The 22082-nt window shown below is 45.7% G+C and overlaps 2 protein-coding genes across 2 annotated transcripts in view; one reads left to right on the top strand and one right to left on the bottom strand.

The window, feature by feature from the left end:
• LOC308198354 (TGF-beta receptor type-2-like) overlaps positions 1-12792 on the top strand; it is a 31727-nt gene extending 18935 nt beyond the window's left edge. The window contains 5 exon segments of the mRNA XM_080600613.1: positions 2116-2930; positions 3277-3418; positions 4488-4615; positions 8422-9648; positions 12536-12792. Of these exon segments, the coding sequence (XP_080456739.1) occupies positions 2116-2930; positions 3277-3418; positions 4488-4615; positions 8422-8634 (1298 nt within the window). The 3' untranslated portion in view covers positions 8635-9648; positions 12536-12792.
• The window catches only part of OSBPL11 (oxysterol binding protein like 11), a 37730-nt gene continuing 27682 nt past the window's right edge, over positions 12035-22082 (bottom strand). Inside the window, exons 9-13 of the mRNA XM_080600598.1 lie at positions 21492-21990; positions 19719-19905; positions 16067-16249; positions 15285-15438; positions 12035-13955 (exon numbers count right to left, since the gene is read on the bottom strand). Coding sequence (XP_080456724.1) covers positions 13878-13955; positions 15285-15438; positions 16067-16249; positions 19719-19905; positions 21492-21990 — 1101 coding nt within the window. The 3' untranslated portion in view covers positions 12035-13877. The remainder of the gene's footprint in view (positions 13956-15284; positions 15439-16066; positions 16250-19718; positions 19906-21491; positions 21991-22082) is intronic.

Here is a 22082-nt window from a genome sequence, read left to right as displayed (position 1 = left end):
TTGACATGAGGCAAATCAGCCAGGGAACCCAAAAGCTGACGTAACCCAGAGCGAGTCAGTCTAAAAGCTTTGAGAAAATCACACCAGATCAGATCCTGCACCAGACTGCTGCCCAGCAGCATGGTGGTGCCGGGGAGACAGGGCTCAGCAGGCAGCGGTGCTGGGCATCACCTTCCCCACCTCTCCTGGGGCTTCTGCAGCAGCATTCTCCCTGCACATGGCTGCAGGCCCTACAGCAGCTGTAAATCCATGCTGGGGAAAACAAAGAGGCAGCTCGTGTCTGTTCCTCAGGAGGGTGGTGTGCTTTGGAAAAGCTACCAGCTAGATCGTCAGCCTCTGGAGTCTTGTCCAGACCTCCAGAGCTCCAACTGGACCAGGTCTATCCAAGTGCCCATCAGGCATCTGACCCATAACAGAGGCAAAGCAAACCCTCTCTAATTTTCCATAATTCATGAGATGCTGAAAATGATACTAAGTATAACCTACGATCCAGCAGCACAGCTTCTCCCACAATGCTAGGGGGAAAAAAAGAAAAAAAGAAAAAGCATATAAAATGCAAATTCTCAGAACAAACAAGCCACTTTTAATGAAAGTAAATGATGCTAAATTTGGCAGTCCTTTGCTGCTCGCTGAGCCAAACATAACAGGTACACACACTTCTAAAGAGAGATAGTCAAATCCCAGAGCCGATGCTGGGATATATAATTTCACACCAAAATGACAACTGGCTCATTGGAAATGCCGCCCCCAGCCAGGACTTTCACAAACAGCCTCCTTTTGCCAACCAGCACGCAAAACGCCGAACCCCAGAGCTGGGCAATGCGTGGGCTGAGGCCCAGGGTATTTTGCAGAGAGCAGAGCCGCTGCCTCTGCTCTCGGTGGCAGGGGCGGGAGCCGTGCTGCAGCCCCCTCATTGCAAGGGTTTCGCACTGGGAAGGGGCATCCTCATGAAGGAATTTGCTGAAGCTGTGGTAACTTACTGCTTTCGGGACTCGTGCACGCGACGCCCTTAAAAATATCTTCTCTTTCTTCAGCGTTTCAGAGATGGGATCTTAAGCATCGGGAAAAGCCATTAAAGCAGTAGGTGATATCCAGGCCTCGCGCTTTCCAAAATAAACATATTCCTGAGTTAGTTATTGATTTATATCAGTTTAGGTTGATCTTGTGGTTTGAACCTGATGCCTATTTTAGAAACGCTTTCACAGCCTCGCAGAAATTAGCTGCAGCACGTTTTTTGAAATTTGCCAAGTAAAATAGCGAAACGCTCTGTTTTTCCAGAACCTGAATTATGATCTGCACACACTGAGGTCAAGCAGCAAGAGTTTTGCTTATGGAATGATTCTTATCCCTCTTCCCCTGGGTTATTATACTTGGCAGAAAAACCTCTGAGTAAGATTTTACTTGAATATCTCTACTGAAGTCAGCATGTTTATTCCAGGAATTGCGAACATCAAAGCATCAGACAATTACACGTTGCGCGAGGGTTAGGGTTTTTCCCCCCACACTCCAGTGATCTGAAGGCGGACAGGGGCTTAGAAGACATAAAACAAAAGCGAGTGTGCCCAGGGTGGGTAGCTGGGTGCCAGTGCTGCAACGTGATGGTAAACAACACACGGACAGCACTGAAGCAATGCTCCCTCACGGCAGCATCGCTCGTGGTCCTCCATGCCATCCTGTCCTCCCCTCCAGCATCCCTCCTCACCCTCTGTGCGCAGAAGGGCTCCAGCAAAACCCCAGCCCCTAACAATCTCAGATATTTGATACATGCAAGCCTTGCTTCAGCTTTACCACCATTATTTCTGCCCCGGCACGGAGAGGCTGTGGCTGCAGCGGGGTCCGGCGCCCCCAGCCCACTGAGTGCAGGCCGGCCTCCCAGGCCCTTGCTTGACAAACAGGCCTGAATTCGAAACCTAAAATGAACAGCCCTCTCAATAATTGCATACATCTGGGTTCTTACCCTTTGCTCAGATGGGATTTGTGTGCAGCCTGCATTACCGCCCCGCGAACGGCTGCGCCTTATTAACCGCTCCACATATTTTCCTCCTACCCGCGATCAAAACAAGATGTCGCGGGCCCCTCACGGCAGCGCCTTCCTCTCCGCTTCCCTCCCTGCAGGCTACTCCATGCTGCAGAGCAAGGAGGTCATCCCGGTGGCTGCCATCAGCCTCCTGCCGCCGCTGCTGGTGGCGGTGATGATCACCGTCATCTTCTACCTCTGCCGCACGCAGAAGCGCCGCAAGAGAGCCAAGGCATGGGGTGGGAAGCAGGGGCAGCCCCCGGCGCTGCCGGAGCCGGGCAGGGCGGCAGAGCGGGACGAGAAGCTGTCCGTGATGATGGACGACGGCCCTGCCAGCTTGAGCCCAACCTGCGCCAACAGCCTCAACCACAACACCGAGCTGCTGCCCATCGAGCTGGACGAGATGGTGGGCAAAGGGCAGTTCGCCGAGGTGTGGAGGGCCAAGCTGAACCACAGCAGCTCGGGGCAGTACGAGACGGTGGCGGTGAAGATCTTCCCCTGCGAGGAGTACTCCTCCTGGAAGAACGAGAGCCAGATCTTCACAGACGCCAGCCTCAAGCACGACAGCGTCCTGCAGTTCCTCACAGCCGAGGACCGGGGCTCGGGGCCCCGCAGGGAGTACTGGCTCATCACGGCCTACCACAGCCGGGGCAACCTCAAGGACTATCTGTCCAGTCACGTCCTGAGCTGGATGGACCTGCAAAAAATGGCAGGGTCGCTGGTGAACGGGGTGGCCCACCTCCACAGCGACTACACCGCCTGCGGCCGGCCGAAAATCCCCATCGCCCACCGGGACATCAAAAGCACCAACGTCCTCGTGAAGAACGAGCAGGAGTGCGTGCTCTGCGACTTCGGCATCGCCATACGCCTCGACCCTTCCCTGACGGTAGACGACTTTGCCAACAGCGGGCAGGCGAGTACGACCCCTCAGCACCCCCCTGGATGAGGCCCCTTGCAAGCCACATATGCCATCAGATGCGTGGCACCGGGTGGGAGATGTGGCCTTTACAAACGGGACCTGGGGTGGTCAAAGCTTAAACCTATGGGATGAGCCCCATTACACAGGGCAGCTCTGCCAGGTGCTGCTTTTGGGTACCTTAAGGGAGTCCTCACCTCCAGAGCCCACAGAGAGTGCAGCCCCACAGCCACAGCAGGCTGATGGAGGCAGAGCAGTGGTCTCTACACCTGACCATCCACACCAGGAGACCTCACCCGTGTGCTCCCCTGCCCCTGCTAACTCTTCTCTTGTTTGCGGGTAGGTGGGCACCGCCAGGTACATGGCTCCTGAGGTCCTGGAGTCCAGGGTGAACCTGGAAGATCTGGAGTCCTTCAAGCAGATGGACGTCTACTCCATGGCCCTCGTTCTGTGGGAGATGGCCTCCAGATGTGAAGTGGTGGGAGGTAGGAATGTCGCACCCAGGCTTGTCTGGTACTTCGTAGCTCCCTTCCCACACGTACAGGGACCATCCTAGCCCACATGTCCCTGGTGGTGACACTGCTCCACCTTGATGCAGGGCTGTTGGCACAGGATGTGGTTTTGGGTGGTCACCAAGAGCTGGTGGCAGATCCCACCAAGGGCCGGCATTTGCCCAGGCTCTCACTGCATGTGCTGTGGCTCAAAGGGGCTGGCACCGTGGTCAAGGAGCAGCAGAGGGGACCCCAACATCTCCGGCTGCAGCTGCAGAAAAGCTTAGTGGGGGTGGATGGCTCAAGGAGGTCTCCAGCTCAGGTCTTCAGGACGAGGGGGTGGCTGTCCCAGGGCTCAGCATCTCCTGGTAATGAAGTGTTACAAAGCAAAGAGAATGGGAACGAGGGGGGTAAATTCAGTAAACGCAGACCCAGAACCCAGAATTTCACTTGGGGGATCAGAAAGCCCCCAATTCAGGCTTCAGCTGCTGTCCTTAGAGTATAAACACACCCCCTGCTGCATCTGCACGATGCAGCTGCACAATGTAGGCAACCGAGCATCTTTGCTTGGCCCACAAGGTGCTGGTGAGCGGCCAGAAAATTAAAGCTAATTAAAGCTATTGGGGTTGGGAAAGACAAAGGGTGGCCTCTCACCTCTGCAGTGTGGGGCTCCTCGTTGGTCTGCCTTGACTTGGGGCTGCTCTTCTGCAGGGGCCATTTCTCCTCTTGCCCGACCCCTGCCCACAGGCCGATTGCGGTTGTCTCTCCTGTCTTTCACCCCCATGGCACATTTTACCTGCTGAAAACACGCTTCACCCAAAGGAAGAGCAAGTCCTTTGCAGCACTCCTACGTTCAGGGAAGTGGCCAGGGGGTTCGCCCAACCTGTCTGAAAACCACCTTTAAAACCTGGCACTATACTTGTGTGTTCAAATCCTAAATTGTTTCCAGATCAGTTTTTGCAGACTGATAAAAACACATTTATTCACGTCCAGTAGGACACACCAAAGTAAGGCAGCGAGCGTACAAAAACTGTCCTATTACACTGCTGTCACTTCCTTGCAGAGGTAAAGAATTACGAGCTGCCTTTTGGGTCGAAAGTCCAGGAGCAGCCCTGCGTGGACACCATGAGAGACATCGTGCTGCACGGCAGAGGGCGGCCTGAGATCCCTAGCAGCTGGCTGGTACATCAGGTAAGGCAGGAGCAACCCACCTTGCCCCACCTCACTGACCCATCCTGCAAATTAGTAAAACTGCAATCAAATCAGCACGGCTGCCTGAGCTCAGATAAACCCCCTAGACCCACTTAAAGCCATCAACCAGGGGTAGAGAAAAATTAGTTGGTGAATAAGTGACCACAATCAGAAACTAGGAACGCCAGGCGATGGCATTCAGCCATCCCGTGGGTGCTGTAGTGCAGCAAAACAGAGCACTTCAGCACAAGTCTCCTGAAACACTAACTCCTGTGAGTCTGCTCCAATTCTGCCATCACCATTGCACCCAGAAACCCGTGGCTCAGGGAACATGCCATCCCTTGCATCAAGCCTTCCCACAGCAGGCAGGGCGGGGAGGAAGGTGCATACGGGCTTCTGCCCGCTTGGTCGAGGAGATCTCAAGCTCAGAGGTAACCTCGGACCTCTGAGGGCAGGACCTGGGACACGGGAGGAAGGATGTCCACTTCTACAAGAAAAGGGAAGATGGGCAGCCTCTCCCTTGAGTGACACAGGCAGAAAACACGCGTGAAGCTGAGAAACAGGGAAACTGAAAGGCTCACGTCTTCCCCAGGGAAAGCCTTCCAGCAGCCGTTAGCTCAGAGGGTCTGAGAGCACAGCATCTCAGCACAGGAAGCATAGTCCAGTGCTCTAGAACAGAAACACTTCAGCGGTAATGAGATATGCTGTTAAAGGCACCCACAAACACACCCAGAACAACCAGCTCCAGAAATATTGCTCCCACACGGCTCCCTCCTGGCCCTGACACGGTGTCCTCTTCCCCACATCCAGTACTCTCCTCCCTGCATTGAGGACACGAGGGGTAACACGTGCCGAGCGTGATTTTTAAATCTTGGCCGAATGGCACTTCTTAAATCTCACGTCATATAGAAAAACACCATAAACTCATCCACATTTCAGCTCATCTGAAAAACAAGCTGAAACATTGGGACTGCTGGCTCACAGGGCCCTGCAGCGCTCGGTCATTGATTGCTGCAGATCGTTCTGCACCATCCACCCCTAAAACACACTGCTTCCACTGACTGCACAGCATACAAAGCCAGACTTTTTGAGAGGAAAGACACAGTTTCATGACTGCAGAAGGCCACATATTCCCTACATCTCTCTCAGAAAGGTGTTTGTCCAAAGCCCCAAGGTACCTGGCTGACCAAAGCTGCAACCAGCATCAAATGAATCCGTGGTTTCTGTTGGACCATCGGTGAGTTTATCAGTCAGCAAGTTCACAGCTGAAGTTCACCCAGCCTTTTCCCTTGATGTAGTAAAAATACGGGAACTTAAATCAGCAGTGCTGCATGTTTGAAGCCTTTGAGTATTCATCTCAAACATTCACCTCCCAGGGTCCCTGATAAACTTTGAAACCACAAGAAAAACATACAGAGGCTTGGGTTGTCAGAAATCACACCCTGATAGAGCCTAACCATAACTGCGCTGTTTGCGGAGCTGGACAAGGGCTGACTGCAATTACCTCCGAGAAATAATGCCGCTGTAGTTGGGTTGGTCTAGCACGCAAACAGAGCGAGGTTTATAAGCCAGTGACTTTTATTAGACCACCTAATAGTCACTGGGGAAGAGGAACAGAAAAGCCATGTTGTGTTCCTGAAAGTTTGCCTCTGACTAATATTAGCTGGTCTAATAAACATCTCCCTACAAGCCTGGCTTTAAGAAACACTCCCAGCGTTTCCCAACGAGCCTCCCCAGGATGCAGCACAGGGCAGCACCATCTGCTGGGAAACAGCAGAAGTCCACCAGTTCCACCAGTTCCTGCCGCTCGGTGCCTCCAGCCCCCGGGCTACCTCCAAGGTGCGCTGGGCGACACCAACATTGGCGAGACAAGGTGCTCGCCTGCAGAAGCACCCACAGATCGTCCTGTCGAAGAAAACCAGCTTGTTACATCGCTCCAAAGGTTGCTTTTGCATTTCAACATAGGGCTCCCTCTCACTCAAGCGACTGCTAGTCATGGGTTAGGATTTTCAGCTGCCATCCTTGGGGTCACAGCACTAATTTCCCCGAGAGCTGACTCACCCAGCGTGCCGCGCAGCTGCTTGCAAGGCTGCACAACAAAGCCCATTAAAGAACATTATCCCCAAAGTATCCCAGACAATTTGTAAACGCCCATGCTTCCACCTCATTTTGCCATTTAAAAAAAAGTGATTATTTAGGCCAGATAAATTCCCAGAGCTGGTTTATGAGGCTGCTGAGCAGACTGCTGTACTGTCACTGCTGGAGGGCTGGTGCAGGGCAGGAAGGAGCACTGGGAGCTTAAGTCAATACTGCTACTAAAAATACACTTGTAAAACTAACTATAGCCAGACAGAGCAAGCAGCATCCCTCAGAAACCGGGGGTATCAAGTACCAAACCCAAACTAAGCCCACTTCACGAGCGTAACAAAATGCAGCAGTCAAGAGAGCATCACCACGTTTATGAGGCAAGCTGCAAATAGATGTCCTGATTCCAGCGTAAAGCAAGCACAGACAGCTGGTGACTAAACAATCTAACAGTGCCATCTTCTAGTTGAGAAAAGGCTTATTTTAAAGAGCTTCAGCTAAACTAGCTCATTTTCGCACGTTAATCAATTATCTTCAAATCCTCTCGATTAAGCTAGCAAATGAATGATATCAGAAGCACTGAAATGCACCATCTGTCAGTTTCACTGCACAAGCTCCTTCCCTCTAATCTGGGTCCATTACGGAAGATTTAGTACAACATTCAGTACAACAAACCTTGGCACAGAGCAGCGGGTTCAGAGAAAGGTGCAGGACAGACGACACTCGTGGCACACCACTGAGACCCGTGGTTTTCTTTCATCTTCATGAGATTTTTTTTTTTTGTTGTTCTCTTAATTGCAAATTAAGAAATGCACAAAAACACTGAAAAACATGATGCTTTATTTAGAATAATGATTTTTCCACTGTGGTGCAACCTTGGTTGACAATGATGAGAAAAGCAATAGCACATGATAGGAATCACAGAGTCAAAGGGAGGTTCAACAGGGCTTCTGGTGCAGCTGCATTACTGGCTTAAAAGGGGGGAGCACCAGCAGGACACTACTGTTTAATTAAAAATATTGGGACTCTTCACATCACTACGCCAACGGAGGAAAAAAAAACACACGTTACTGGGGGTTGTAACCATTGTAGCCAAGAGGAACTGAACGTGTTCTGAAGCACGCAGAAAAGCACCCAGCCCCACGTAACACGCTATTTTGTGGCAAGAAAACAAAAGTTCAGCTGCACACTGCAAGGAGTATTTCGCATGGCTGGCCCTTTGAGGAAGCTGCTGAAACAAGAAGTATGTTTGAAGAAGTTTAATTTTAAACTTTTAATTCCAAACTTGCCTTCAAGCCGCCCCTGCCTGCCCCCTCCGCCCAGCCCTGCGGGTCACCACCTGCACTTCCCCTCGCCCTCCTGATTGTAGGGAGCTCCATGCAAACGGCCAAGGCAGAGAGGAGATGGAGGGCGTAAGTCCCTTGGTTAAAGCCCCCCAAGTGATCACACGCCAGCTTTCAGGAAGGATTTCCTGGCAGGGTGAAAAATGCTTGGGACCAGACCCCATGTCCGCAGAGGATGCTGCTGCGACCCGAGCGGTGCCAGTACCAGTACAAATGTTGGCATTTGCCACAGCTTTCCAGTGCTTTTTCCTCCTGTGCTTAAGCTTAGGCATTTCCACAGGAAGCTGTCAAAAGCCTACTAAAACACTTGCTTTAGATGAGCTTTTAGCTTCCCTTCCTCCTGCCTTCAGCCCTTAATTTCAGCCCTTCCACCCGCAGGGAATGCGTTTTCTGTGCGACACCATCACCGAGTGCTGGGACCACGACCCCGAGGCTCGCCTCACCGCCCACTGCGTGGCCGAGCGCTTCAACCTGATGGCGCAAATGGATTGCGACGACATCCTCAACAACAACACGGACAACGAGGCCGACAAAACGGCCTCCCCGGGCGGGGAGCACCAGGACAGCGACGGGAGCAGAAACGTGCAGTGACACAGCAGGCAAAAAGCCTCATCGGGAGAAGCAGGAGGATACGCCAGGAGCGTTCAGCTCACGGGGAAAAAGCCTCCCTTCGTTTTTCCAAATGGAACTAAGATCTAGTACATAACTTATTTATGAGATCTGTTTCCTCCCACAGATACAGTGAACTGTGGAATCAATACTTTGGTTAAAGTGCAACAGTGTATATGAACTGATTTTGTACTTACTTTAAATGTATAATGATGCAAAGCATTTCTTTTATTATTTTTTAAAATAATAATGTTTAATCTTTTATTAATAAGCACCTGAACTCCACGTTCATCTTTTGAAGTCCTTCCATGCAGTCATCACGAGTTTCTCCCCTAACTGCTTATTCCACAGAAGTCAAAACACTGACTGTAAAGCCACTTCACCACCCCACCCCCCCCCAAAAAAAAAAAACACAAAACTGTTGTAGCAGCAGCAAAGAGATGAGGTAGTGACTTGAAATGATTCTCAGTGGAACTAAAGCCAGCACCCAAGAAGTTATTCAGTTGATCAGGCAGTCCTTAATACATTGTGAAGATACCCGATAATCCAGTTTATCGAAGCCCGATTTGCTGCAACTCCCCCACACTTTTTTTTTCCTTTTCAAATGGGGAATTCCTGGGTGTCCTTAATGATTCAGGTGGCCATGTGGAATTTCTTGAACAGAAGAAAAACGTGCATGTGCAGGCACTACTGTTCCAGCCTAAGAAGTCTCCATTCAGGATGTCTGGACAGTTCTTTCCACCACCACCACCCCTCCCACCCCCCTGGTACCCAGTCTGGTTTCCAGCCGCCTCCAACCAGCAGGTCCGTACCACAGTAATCCTGTCAACACGGGCACGTTGGCCAATTCTTCTTGCAGCTCTTTCACACGCACCCCGCTGCGTTACTCAACCTGAAGAAACATGATCAGGCAGAGCTGGGACCTTTCCTTCCCATAACCACCGGACCAAGCCAGATGGCCTCTGCAGTGGAAAGGCAATTAACCCAACACGAAAGGTAAGTCACACCTCACTGAACCCTGGCACTGCAAATCTTAATCCTTGCAAGCAAAAGGCAATAAAAACCTTAGCTGCTACTAAGAAGCCCTGCAAGCCCATACCTGACATGCACCTACACAGAGGTTCTCCCAGGAGAGCAGGAAAGAGGAGTAGTTTGCTTGCCAGCATGGCATGGATCAACCTCCAGATGCCAGGGGAAGGGAGTAAACCACGTAAAGGCCACAAGCAGCCTCCAGCCGAGGCTCCCCGATGTGCAGCAGCAAAGGAGATCCGCAGGGTTGCTTTGGTTTCTCAAAACACATGGCTACGACAGCGCCAGCACATACAAAAAGCTCTTCTCGTCTCACTGTTGTTTCCGCCTTTTTGGAACACTTCCACAGCCCCTAAACTAAAGGTAGCACAAAAACGTCTCTAATTCCCTCAGAAGGGGAATGAATTAGGTTGCATCAAATCTAAATAACAAAAAGCTGCATCAGCTGTGATGTACAAGTTTCCACTTGCAACTGTTACCCTACCTGTCATTCTCCGCAGTCGCCCACCTGGTTGCTACCTCTGTCATCTTACCAAGTTAATCCAGTCTCTCGAAGCATATCTTCGCTGGTTCACCATAAACACCACCCTTTCCACCCACCCAACTTCAGTCTTATTTATTTAATGCATTAATCACTGCTCTGTCTGTATGCCCAGGAGGAACAGAGGGCATGATGCAGCTTTTCTAATAGAGAGAGAAACTGAGAACACACCAAACTCCCTCTACGCTGTCAAATCCTTCCTTCCTGTAATATTCAGCGCAGTTTCCCCACTGATTTTTTCACGAAGTTGTTTGGATATAGCACTGGTGAATTTATTCACTTTTTCTTCCAAGTTCAGTTCAAGAGGCTTTAAAATGCACTCTGACCTGGTCTTCTTCCAGAGGCGACCAGGACCCAGAGGGGATCAGCCTGTATGAACTGAAAGCTGAAGGCTGCAGCTCCGATTCTGAAGGCTGGAAATTCTCCTAGGGAGACAGATTTTGCCCTAGCCTCAATAGTTTACACTGTAGATACTCCACTCAGAAGAGTATTTTAAGAAATGCCTCCTAATTTATTCCCCTCCCCATGCCTGCAAACAAACTCGGCCATTTACGCATTCATTCCACCCACCCCCCAATGAAAAACAAGTCAATAACCAAGCTTTCAGGATCATACATTTGCATTCCCACATTAAAAAGTGACACGCCACACTCAGCTCTCCATGAGCAGCAGGATACCCAGCACCTCTGAAGAGGGCCAGTTAAGCTCCAAGCTCTACCTATATCTCCAAGCGCCCTAAAACCACCGAGATCAGTAAGAACTTTGCTCTTAAATTCAGTAGATCCCAACCAAGCCAAAAAAAAAAAAAGGGGGGGAACAAGCCTAAATCCTTAATTTTGCCATGCTCCCCATTTAACACACTGTGGTTCTACACGATACCGATACAGGAAGCAGCAGCAATCCCTTCCTTTCACTCCAGAAATCACAAGATGGGAACAACAGTAGTTATGCAAAAGAATCAAATCTGGTCAGTGGGAAAAATACATGGCAGTCTGCTGAGTACTCGCAACTCTTACAAGAATCAAATAAATGTCACATAATTTATGTTGGATATTAAGTGGCTAGATTTTTTTTTAAAAAAAACTGTTTTCAGCTACATCCTCTGTTTCCAGAAATAACAAGAAATTTGCATCATCGCTAAACTCACACCATGAAGCCATTCCAGTTCTTGTGATCATCCGAGCAAAGGAAGATTTTACCTTTTTTTCCTAGCAGCACCTATATGTTAAAAGGATTCATCTCATGTTTTAAGACTACTACTTCAGCATTGCTGTATTTTTTTTTTACACAACAAAACTAGTAACAGCTTTCTCAATGTGAAACCATAAGCATCCCAGACAATGGTGGAAGAGAAATAACTTGACTTTATATAATATAAGGAATGCAAATGGGTTTAGGGTCAATATGTGAGCTTTTCAGTCTGCTTTACAGCCACCACCTTGACACACTCACAAATCAAAGTTTCAACCAGAGCTCAGCAACTGAGTCATGGATCTGTATTTTAATAAGCACAAGTTTATCAGCTGAGCATACGCTAGGGGAATACGTTTGGACTTTGCACCAGAGCCCTTGTCGTTTATTTAAAGAGCATCCACCGTGTGACAGAGATAAAACAACTAGGAAACATACAAAGCACTGTCAGTCTATGTTCTTCCCCTCTGCCCATCCCCAGCTTGGTACGGGTACCAAAGAACTCCTAGACAGAGGAGGCCCACATGCTGCCACCATGATTCCTACCCCAAATCCTTGAATTGCCTGAGAAGCATGTCCCAAATGTGCTGCAGAACCAGAAACAAGGAGGAACTAATCCCATGGTTTTCATTTTTATTTTTATTCCTGGTTGAACATGAAAATGCCCAATAGATAACCAAAACTAAGAAGACAGGGTAGTTGTATAGAATATCACAAACAAGACAGCAGGGTCTAAAACACATTCTTCTGCTGGAGAATAGAGTTACTACTGAAGTGCACAGTGCCAAAATATCCCGCTTTAAGGGCCAGTGAAAGCCCTGACAGACAGATCTCCAGCATAAAAGACAACAATCAATTCTTCCTGGCCACCTGATCTCTGGGAAAGCAAACAGAACAAATTATTTATTTTGTAGTTTTATTGTCCCCACCCCCACCTCTCACAAAGGGACAATGACTCGCATGGAGATCTCAGTGCATTTCACAGCAAAAAAAAAAAAGAAAAATCAAAATAGTTGTGCATAAATGCAACTTTTTCTTTTGCACAATTTACAGTTTGTGTTGAAAGTTAACATGGTTATTTAAACCTTCTGATGCATTCTTACACTTGTATCTTCTCCGCAGAAAACACCTTACCAGATCACAAAGATGTGAGTTCTCATGAGGATGGATCAGGTGCAGCCATTGCCATGGCTGGGAAGTGGCAGATAATGTTATATACACTGACTGGAAGACTACATCAGAAGAAAAAACAGAGTAAGGCACCACTGTTGGAAAAATTAAGGTAGCTTGTAGTTACAACAATAACGAAAGCCATAGTAGGTACTATTCTTAATTGCCAGCAATTCTTAGACTTCAATAAAATAGTTATAAAAAACAAAGGATGTTTGTACCTGAATACAGTTTCCTGATATCTGATTGTGTTTCAAATCAATACCCAGTCTTCAGTATAATCAGCTTTTTGCTTTTTTTTTTTTTAATGGTAAGATGAAAAACCAAAGCCTACAGTCCATGTATTCACAGGCCACATTTCACTGCTTTGTTCTGAATAACACCACAGGAGAAAAACCAAAACAATCCAAAGGATAGTTTGTAACACTGATACTTCACCTTTGCGATGATTTGATGGGTAGAGAAGTTTAAATACAAAATCGTGTAGTTTCTGTTCTGTTTGAAAGCCTTAGTCCTTAGAAGAGAAGGTGGAGGAGAAAAGGCCAAACCTCAGTACATTACAACATGAGAAAAAAAAAATCAAAGTCACTCAAAGATTTAATAAAACTAGGAGTTGAAAAGTGTTCAAATTACTTTTCCAATTCAAGTCAATTATTTCAAGTATATTAAAATGTTTCAGAGGAAAAATTTCTCCATGGTTACAATTCTAATTGCTTTTATAAATCCATAAAAAAGAACGGTAGTCTCTACATATATTCCATATTCCTCTGATGCATGCACGCATTCTCTCTGAAGAAAAAAGTTGTCACAATCCAATTGTTTCTTAACACTGATTTCAGGCACGTCTTCCAAACACCTCTCCAGTTTTTGCCAAAAAAGGTTTAATGCCGGGCATAAAAGCAGCAATTTGTTGGTGCTGTTGTCTACACGGGTACTGAGCATGTTTCAGTTATTAGAGCTTGATGTAGAAAAAAGTTCCCACGTCACTCCAAAAACCAAACAATTCCTTCTTCTCTTAGGCAGCTTTTGCAATCAGACCTACTTAGAAGAATCTTATAGAAGTCAGATAAAATCTTCTGGATCATACAAAAAAACAAGTTGGTTGAATGTATCTGGCAAGTTTGTCTCTACCACCTCGTTTTGAACAGCTTTAAAGTGCCCTAGTTTATTTCTTTACGCTCATTTAAGTTTTCACTATTACATAAAAAGGGGACACTCAGTGTGATTACTGTGTTTCGAGAGACAGGGAAAGAGAGAATATCAGAAACAGGAAACTCATCTGTAAGCAGCTTTTCTAGTTAGTGTCCGTTTGCTGAGCTTGCACAGCAGAGACTGCTTTCCAGAGGGGTTTATGATAAACCCAGCCGTCTCCCTGCAATTTAAAGAGAAAACACAGTTATAATACAGACACTGCCTCGGTAGAAGTCTCTTCACACAGCTAGTAGACTGATAGCTGTGAAAACCAGAGGGACATAGCTTCTAACTTTAACTCCCACAGACTAAGACAGATCAACTCTGCAGGCTTCTGAGACTGCTTCAGAACATGCACGACTCCCGCTGAGCTACAGCGCACTCTGGAAACTGGCTGCACTTGCAATTAACCCAGATAGAAAGCCATTCTTCTCAACTCCATGATCCAGATTTCTTTAAAAAGACAAAATAAGGCACCAGCAGAGGGGCAGCTATCCAGTGGTTATTAGCTCTAACACAGCCCAACTGGTTTCTTGGAACTAAGTACCTCTGGACTACGTTTAAAATTTTCTGGGTAGATCTCTCTCACATTAGTGACAGAAGTTGACCTTATCTAAATCTAGATACTAACAACATAAATGTCTAAATCTGAGCTGATCACGCTAACATAGCTTTATGGAACAAAAAAGCTTATTGGAGCTAATGATCCTAAAAAAACCGATCACATACACATCACCTTTTTAACCTATACTTTAAAACCTTGCTAGACCACAGATACCTTGAAGAAAAAGGCAGGGGAGTCACATTACTGCAATTTAGTAGGTAAAGGTTCCACAGTTAGGTTTTAGCTGAGTCCTAACCTCTTGCATGGGTCTCAAAGATCTCGATGCAGTTCCATTATCATCTGGATTGCAAGGAAAGCCTATTTTAAAGTTACCACATCAGCAGTCTCCTGTCTTTTGGGCAGCCTTCAGTTTAACTTAAGTCTTACTATGTTATTATTACTACCATTATTGCAATGCAGGATAAGCCACTGAACAAATACGCTCCATCCAAAACATAATGTGCAAGAACAGAAAGTTCAAAATACAGAATAAATTCCTCTTCCTTCCTAACAATAATATTTTGCGTTTACATGGACACAACATAAGCGCAATTAGTACCGCTGATTCTTTTCCTCAGGTATTTACTGTGGCAGTCTGCTTATACAGCACATACGCGTAAAGCCATTTTCCACATGCCATGGGGAAGAGCTCAGTAAAAGGGAGAATCACAGAACAGGCAAATATTTCACTGTACAGTATTACAAAACAAGAGCATTTGGGAAACGAAAGGTAAAGTCACACCTGGGAGCTGGTACGTCACCTTACTCCTCTGGATCCCACGGAGCTAGTCTATAAGACCCAAGGCCAAATACTCTGTTCTGACAGGACACATACCCACACGTGCACCTGCTTTGAGTGTAGTTCTGCCTTTGCCTTCATCAACAGCTATCTACTTTGGGACTTACTTCTTTGAGGAAGTATTTAGTACACCAAGGTGTTTCTGTTTCAGCACGAAGCCTCTCTTCATTCCTCTGTCGTTCTTCAAGGGCTCGCTTGTGCTCTGTAGCCTTATCGATGTCTCCATCCCGCAGAGACTCTGTTACGCGTTGCCACAGCCTCCTACAAACCAAGTTTGTAACTTCAGTTTTCGAAAAAGTTTTCTCAGTATGCAGCCTCACACTGCAGAGCAGGATCATTGCGCACTCCCCTCCACTTGCACAGGACAAACTAACACAGGACAAAACGTAATGGTGCAGCGCAGGTGGAAGGGCTCGTGGCCAAGCCTTACATCTACAGCAGCAGTAAGGAGCAGATATGGCTCCGAGGTTTTGGCTGTGCCAGTCTAACGTCTGTTTGCACACCCTTTAGAAGCCGCTATGGAAGTGGAATTCAACAGGCAGTTTCTTGGGAGGACCTCCCTTGGCAGAAACTGCCCAGCTGCATAGCTGATGGTTAAAAAACAAAGCAGATAATGAGGCTCTGCTCTAGCAGCACTTCAACTCATAAGACTCTGTCCATAAACAAAAGGGACAAGGTAAACAGCCAAACACCTGTGGTACTGATTTCTCATCACTATTATGCACTTGATTTCGGGGGTTTCATTGTTGTTTTGTTTTTTAGAATCAAATAAAGATCGCTGCTGCTAAGCATTATTCACAAATAATATCTCCATCTGCAAATCCTCCCAAGGTATTCACCAAACTGCTCAGGACAAAAAGGGTCAGATGGTAATAAATAGATATTTTACCTAGATTCAAATGGTCCTTGTTTCTCAATGGGCCGGACTCGTTTTCTTGTCACCAGCAGTTTTGTCAAGTCCACGTGTTTTGTCTCCCCGTTGCTGTAGGTGAATTCGAGCATGCTGTTCCACTCTCCTTGCACTCTGCACACCACTGTGTTTGTCGTGTTCTGCTTCACTTCACCCGTGACTCTAGGAAGCATTAGTTTTTATTCTTAAAAGGCCATGGCCAAAGCCACCTTAAGACTATTCATTGCATTAATCACAACTCCATTCTGAGTGAGTTTGTACACTTGTCACACTGTCTTTACAAATGTCAGTTACTTGAATTGCATTTGCATGGAGAAGCTCAAAGAACAAAGTGACTTTCACTCATTGCTCCAGTTCTCTTCATGTTACTCAGGAAACTCAGTTTTTGGCTGCAGCTTAAACTTGTTTCAAATCTTTTAATGGCATTTGAAGTGAAAAAGGAACTAACACAAGGTACCTCACACGTAACAAGGAGTTGATCATTTCCACTTGAAATACCACATCAGGTGTGTAGTTCAAATTTTAAAAATACAAATAAAAATGAAGCTTTCTACCGGCACTATCTCCCTACCTGCTGGCACTTTATTTTATGTCACTGTTCTCCATATGTAAGTGGTCTCATTTCTATGTTGCTCACATAAGCATCACACACACAAGGGCAGAAGGGAAGGTAGGAAATTCCACACTACCAGATGAACCAGGATAACAAGGTATTAAAAATGTCTTTCTAATATCCAAAATTTCATCCAAAGTCTCGCTCAGACGTTCAAGCATTGCAATAATCACACACACATTTTTCTTTTCAACATCAAGACCTGTCCAAAGGCCACCTGACACCCATTTCATCATGAACTAAAGAGCAGAAATTTACCGAGCACGAAATTTACCATGCAAATTGCCATGTTCAAGCAGAAGTTGTGATTCTTCCTCCCAGAAAGAGCAAACTATAGTGTTTGCAAACTGTGCAAACAATGCCTAAGACATGCTCTCACTCGTCAGGTGCTGCATGTTTCAAAGGACACTATCTCCAGCTTCAGTTAAACTCCGATGACCTTTGCACAGCTTCTATAATCATATCCAACTCCACACTGCTGGTCTGCTCGCATTTACCCTGGGCAGCCGCACACAGAGGAGTGGAAAGCAGCTCCTCTGTGCTCCCACCCTGCCACACAAAAGCACCAGAAGCTCCGAGGAAGGAGGAGAGCAGCACGCAGCTGTGCCCCATTCCCTCTTTCATATGTACTGGTCACCTCCATCTGCATCTGTATCTACCTGTCCCCTAGTGCTCAAGCACACAGTTCTCTATTACAAAAATAGAAGATTCATTCATGAAAACAGGACAGAGTTAGTGTAACATGGGCAATAAGAGCACATTTACATTCAGCTGTTTTATCCTGAAGTTAACAAATGGTAACAGTTTCTGAAAATAACTGAAAGAGCAGGCCACAAGCAAGCAGCCTTCATTTTGTGTTGCCTTCTCGCCCTGCGGCTCTCACCCCTTGCTAAAGCCCCTGTCCTCCTTCCTGCAGATCTGCAAATAGGCTGCATCCACAGAACGGCAGAGACCAGCATGTCCAGGCTTTGCACTTACATTTCCCCAAGATTAAGCTCTTCGTCTTTCCAAGTGCTGTGCGGTGACAACACTGACAACCCGGTACTTTAATACTAATCATAAAATTGTCGTTTCTACTTAGCTTAAAGCAAATAAGGTTTTACCACTCGTGCAGCATTACATGGTGCAGCACTGAGCAGCTAAATGAAACTCTTATTGTAACCTCTATTTCCTCCTGTTGCATTACTCTACGGCATACAGCCATTCCCAGCATTGCAGATCATGATTATGTGCCTGAACTAATGGTGATTAAAAACCTGGTAGCGTTTATTTGCTAACTTGGCATGATTGCTATATGCCTAGTTATTACTAAATCCTGAGTTTCAGCAAGCTGAAGGGGTGCAGGACCACGGAGCCAATACCCAGCTGAGGTCTAACAAGAGTCACTACAAAAATCTGTAACATTGCCATGGCAACTCACTCATGTTCTGCATAACCATGACAACGCTGCTGCTTCCCCATCAAGAGGTTCCTTTTGGAAATGTCCAGTCATAGCCATGTCACATTTCCAGTAGTTACAGCACCTTGAACAGATCTGGCCAAGAAAGCCTCTATATCCATGCATAATTTCATAGACACAAATAACAGAACATTTTCCAAAACCAAACCATTAAAGTAAAAGTTATGGCTTATATTTATGGCATAACAGGAGCTATCAAAAGGTGGAAGGAATAGTCTAAACAATGGAAATAAGGATCCCAAACGATATATTTTTGCTCTGTTTCAATCATGATGCTTTCTCATCACACAAGCTTCAGTTCTCCAGATGCCACTGGGATGGGGAGCTATGGCTGCAAGCTAAATTCAAAACATGTATGGGAGTCTAAAGGGCAAAGCAATTCAAGACGCAGACTTGAGTGTTTTTTCGTTGGTTTTAACACTAAGTGGAGCTTTACCCTAATGTTTCAGAAAAAGCAATTTATAGAAGACTGATTTTTTTTGCGACCTGTGAAAGCAACCAACGTTTAAGACGTCCTGATACTCTAGGCAGTTACATACTTCATTATTGCCTCAGACATTTACTTTAAGGAAAGGTTTAAACAAGTGCAATAAATGGCTGAGAGCAAAATGTTCTGCAATCAGATATTCTGTGTGACTACTACTTCATTTTGTCCTTACTTAATTTGTTGTCACTATATTAGCACGAGGCTAATCTGCACCATGCAGTCTTACTATAAAAATCTCTGAAAACATCACTGTTAATGAGTTTCAAAAGATTTTGTACCAAGCATGCAGACGTTTCCTGGAATTTGCTGGAAGTAACCCCAAGCAAACTTTTGCTGGGTCTTCTTTCTTTCACCAGTTAGTCTTTAAACATGGGCATACATGAAGAATGAAGAATCACTGTTACAAGAGCTAACATTCTTGTCTTTGAAAACAAAAAACAGGTACTTCTACCTGGAAGTTTTTCCTAAGTTGCTTAAATTTGATAGGATTTCCGTATAAGAAGCATAAGAGGAAGACCACTAACTAACAGAAGACTATTTACGAACATTCTCTGTGATATTTTTACCTTTTCATTAAATGCCAGCTGGGGACTCCTTCCATATGACAAGTAATACTGCTGAGGTATTCAGTGAGGAAATGCAAGGCAATACAACTACAAAGCACATTACAAACACGTAACCCTTTTATGGCAGTAGAATCAGCCTCATTTCAAACAACATGCAAATGGAAAAACAAGAAATACTAAGCAACTTACGTCAGTATTAAGAAATCTGCAGCAGCCAGGAAGAAAAGCCAGGAGCCCTGTTTTCCCAGTGGTTTGAACCAAGAGTCATACAAACATGAATTCCCTTACTGCCTCTACACACAATCTAACTTTTCCTTGAGGATCACGAGAAGCAGGGATATTATTTAAGAGCACAGTGATACCTCAAGTATTCATGAGCAGCAAAACCACCTAACTCTCAGACTATCAAAACACTTACTCAGCACCCAGAACAGGGCAGCCACACAACTACTAGAGTTCTAGAGCACAAAACTACGTGGAAAAATAGAAAAAGAAAGTGTCCTCACCGATGCAATTTGCCACCGTACAAGGGCTTGGTGTGGAAGTTAATACTTGCAGAATAGCCAGTCTTCGCACAGTTAATGTTGACTTTTCCTCCCAGTTCTACCCAGGGAACAGTTAAAATTGATCGAGCGTATGCACAGGGCAGAGAGAAAGTATATTCCTCCTCATGTTCCAAGAGACTTAAGAGACCTGTGTGAAGAAATTTAGAACACCTTAATTAGCACCATTTTAGAAATGATCAAGTTAGTTATTGAAATATATCCAATACTGCATCTGACTACATTTCTTCATAGACCCCTCACACAAATGACACTTATTACAGATTCAGGAAAATGTTTCTACCTAGAAAGTACTAACCTGAGTACCACGTCATTTCAAAAAAGAAACAAATGCATTTATCCTAACAATATTGATCCATAAAGTACAATATTGTGCTGTGCAACATACTTTTCAGTCATATGTGAAAGGGCTGTCACTGTCTTAAGAACAGTTCCAGAACACAGCAACACAACATTTATGCTGCCAAAAGGAAATAATGAGTGAGTACCCTGAACTGCAGTTCTTGAGGGAGGGTAATATTCCTGTTCCATTTCCCCTACGTTTAATATATCCTACCCTATCTGAAGGCAGGTAGCAGAGAACCTTCCCTGCTGCACTTACCTGCCAAGAGAAACTCAACTCTTTCCTGACAGTAGCTTTTGCAATAAATGTCAAGAATCTCATAAAAACTAGAATTTTTCTTTGGGCATTAAGATACATGGTTTTGTTTGAGTCCTACTAAAAAAAAAAAGTCACACCACACAAAATCTACCTCTCAGCATTACAAAATCATAGTGTGACAACTGACTGCTGTCTGCATCAACCCATGCCTCTGCAGCATGCTATCACTGTGCACCTCTGACGTTACTTTTCAGAGTTTCTCTTGTTCTTCAGACTCGTGACATGATTTGAGAAATACCCTAGAGGAGACATGAGCTTCTGAAGTCACCTGCTACAGGCAAAGCATCGAGATGTGCCTTCCACATCTCCTGCCATGCTCGCTCTCTTGTCAGATATGCAGTTTGCAATTAAGTGCCTGCCCCCATATATTGCCGGTGGCTGGGCAATATACCCAAGGAGCACAGGGTGGGCAATGCTGTCTCATCTCTTGCAGGAATTACTAGCGCTAAATGGAAATTACAGCTCAAGGGCAGTTACCCTTCTCTGTCCCTAATAGATCCAATTTCTGTGGCAGAAGAAAATTAAAACTTAAATAGTAAGACACACAAGAGCAATACATGCAAATGAATAGCACTTGTATTTAATAAATATCTGATGGAAGTCAATTCATCCAATGCTTGGGAACATTCACAAACACTGATTTACAATAACTGCCCTTCGGTTCGAAATTCAAAATTTTATTTCCAAATACAATCCTGATTTTTGGCAAAGAGTAAACTTATGTAGTCGTCCCCCCCCCAGTATGAAAACCTGCTGTTTATAATGAGAGCTTGTGGTATCTTCTGTGCTTTGTAAAGTACTAAATCACCAAACAACTGTACATTAAGGCTCTCAGATCTGAGATTAAAGGAAAACCAGAAGTACAAGAAAAAAAATGAAAACCCACAACAGCAACTGACACCTCCGCAAACAGATTTTTCTGAAAAGTCTTTGAAACAAAACTACCAAGCAGCATTCACTTGTACTTTTGCCAGAGGCATACAACATCAGGTTTTTCTCTCAAATTAGCATTTTAAACAATTGTCTAAACTGAAAAGGAAAAACGTTACACTTACCCTCACCAACCATTGTCACTCCTATTGACATTCCTAAGAATTTACTTTTTGTCCAGACGTGAGCATTGACACACATCTTCCTCTCCACACACTCAGCATAAAACCCTGAGACGGGAGGATGGTGGGACACTTGCTCAGCCACAAATTTTACTGTATAGTAGTCCGACTCTGTTTGGCCTTCCAGATCTTTAGACAGAGTTACTTGCTCTGCGGGGGAGTGAGCAGCTAAGTTACTGCCAGCATCAGCAGCTACTTCACTCTTCGGCATCCTCCAAGAGCAGTGAAACGTTTCCCCGATGATTGGATTGTACGGTTTCTTTGCGATGGCTCCTTTGCGACCTTCGTGAAACGAAGTGAGATAATACTCAACAAAGCGGATCATCCTCTCCTCGGGGGTGGTGCCATTTGTGATTGCAATGAAGAGATCCGGGTGGGACATGAAGTCCGCGTACATCTCCAACAACGATCGCTTCTCTAAAATAAAAGTAGGAAGAACCACCTGAAATAAAACAAAACCCCAGAACACCTCGTAAGTGAAATGAAGAGGCAGGCATTTTTATAAGGGAAGTTCTCAGGTGGAAGATTCTGTCT

Source organism: Anser brachyrhynchus (genome assembly GCF_964034855.1).
Source record: "Anser brachyrhynchus genome assembly, chromosome: 7".
Lineage (NCBI taxonomy): Eukaryota > Metazoa > Chordata > Aves > Anseriformes > Anatidae > Anser > Anser brachyrhynchus.
Note: the sequence above shows the minus strand (reverse complement) of the source record. Positions and strands in the feature narration are given on the sequence as shown.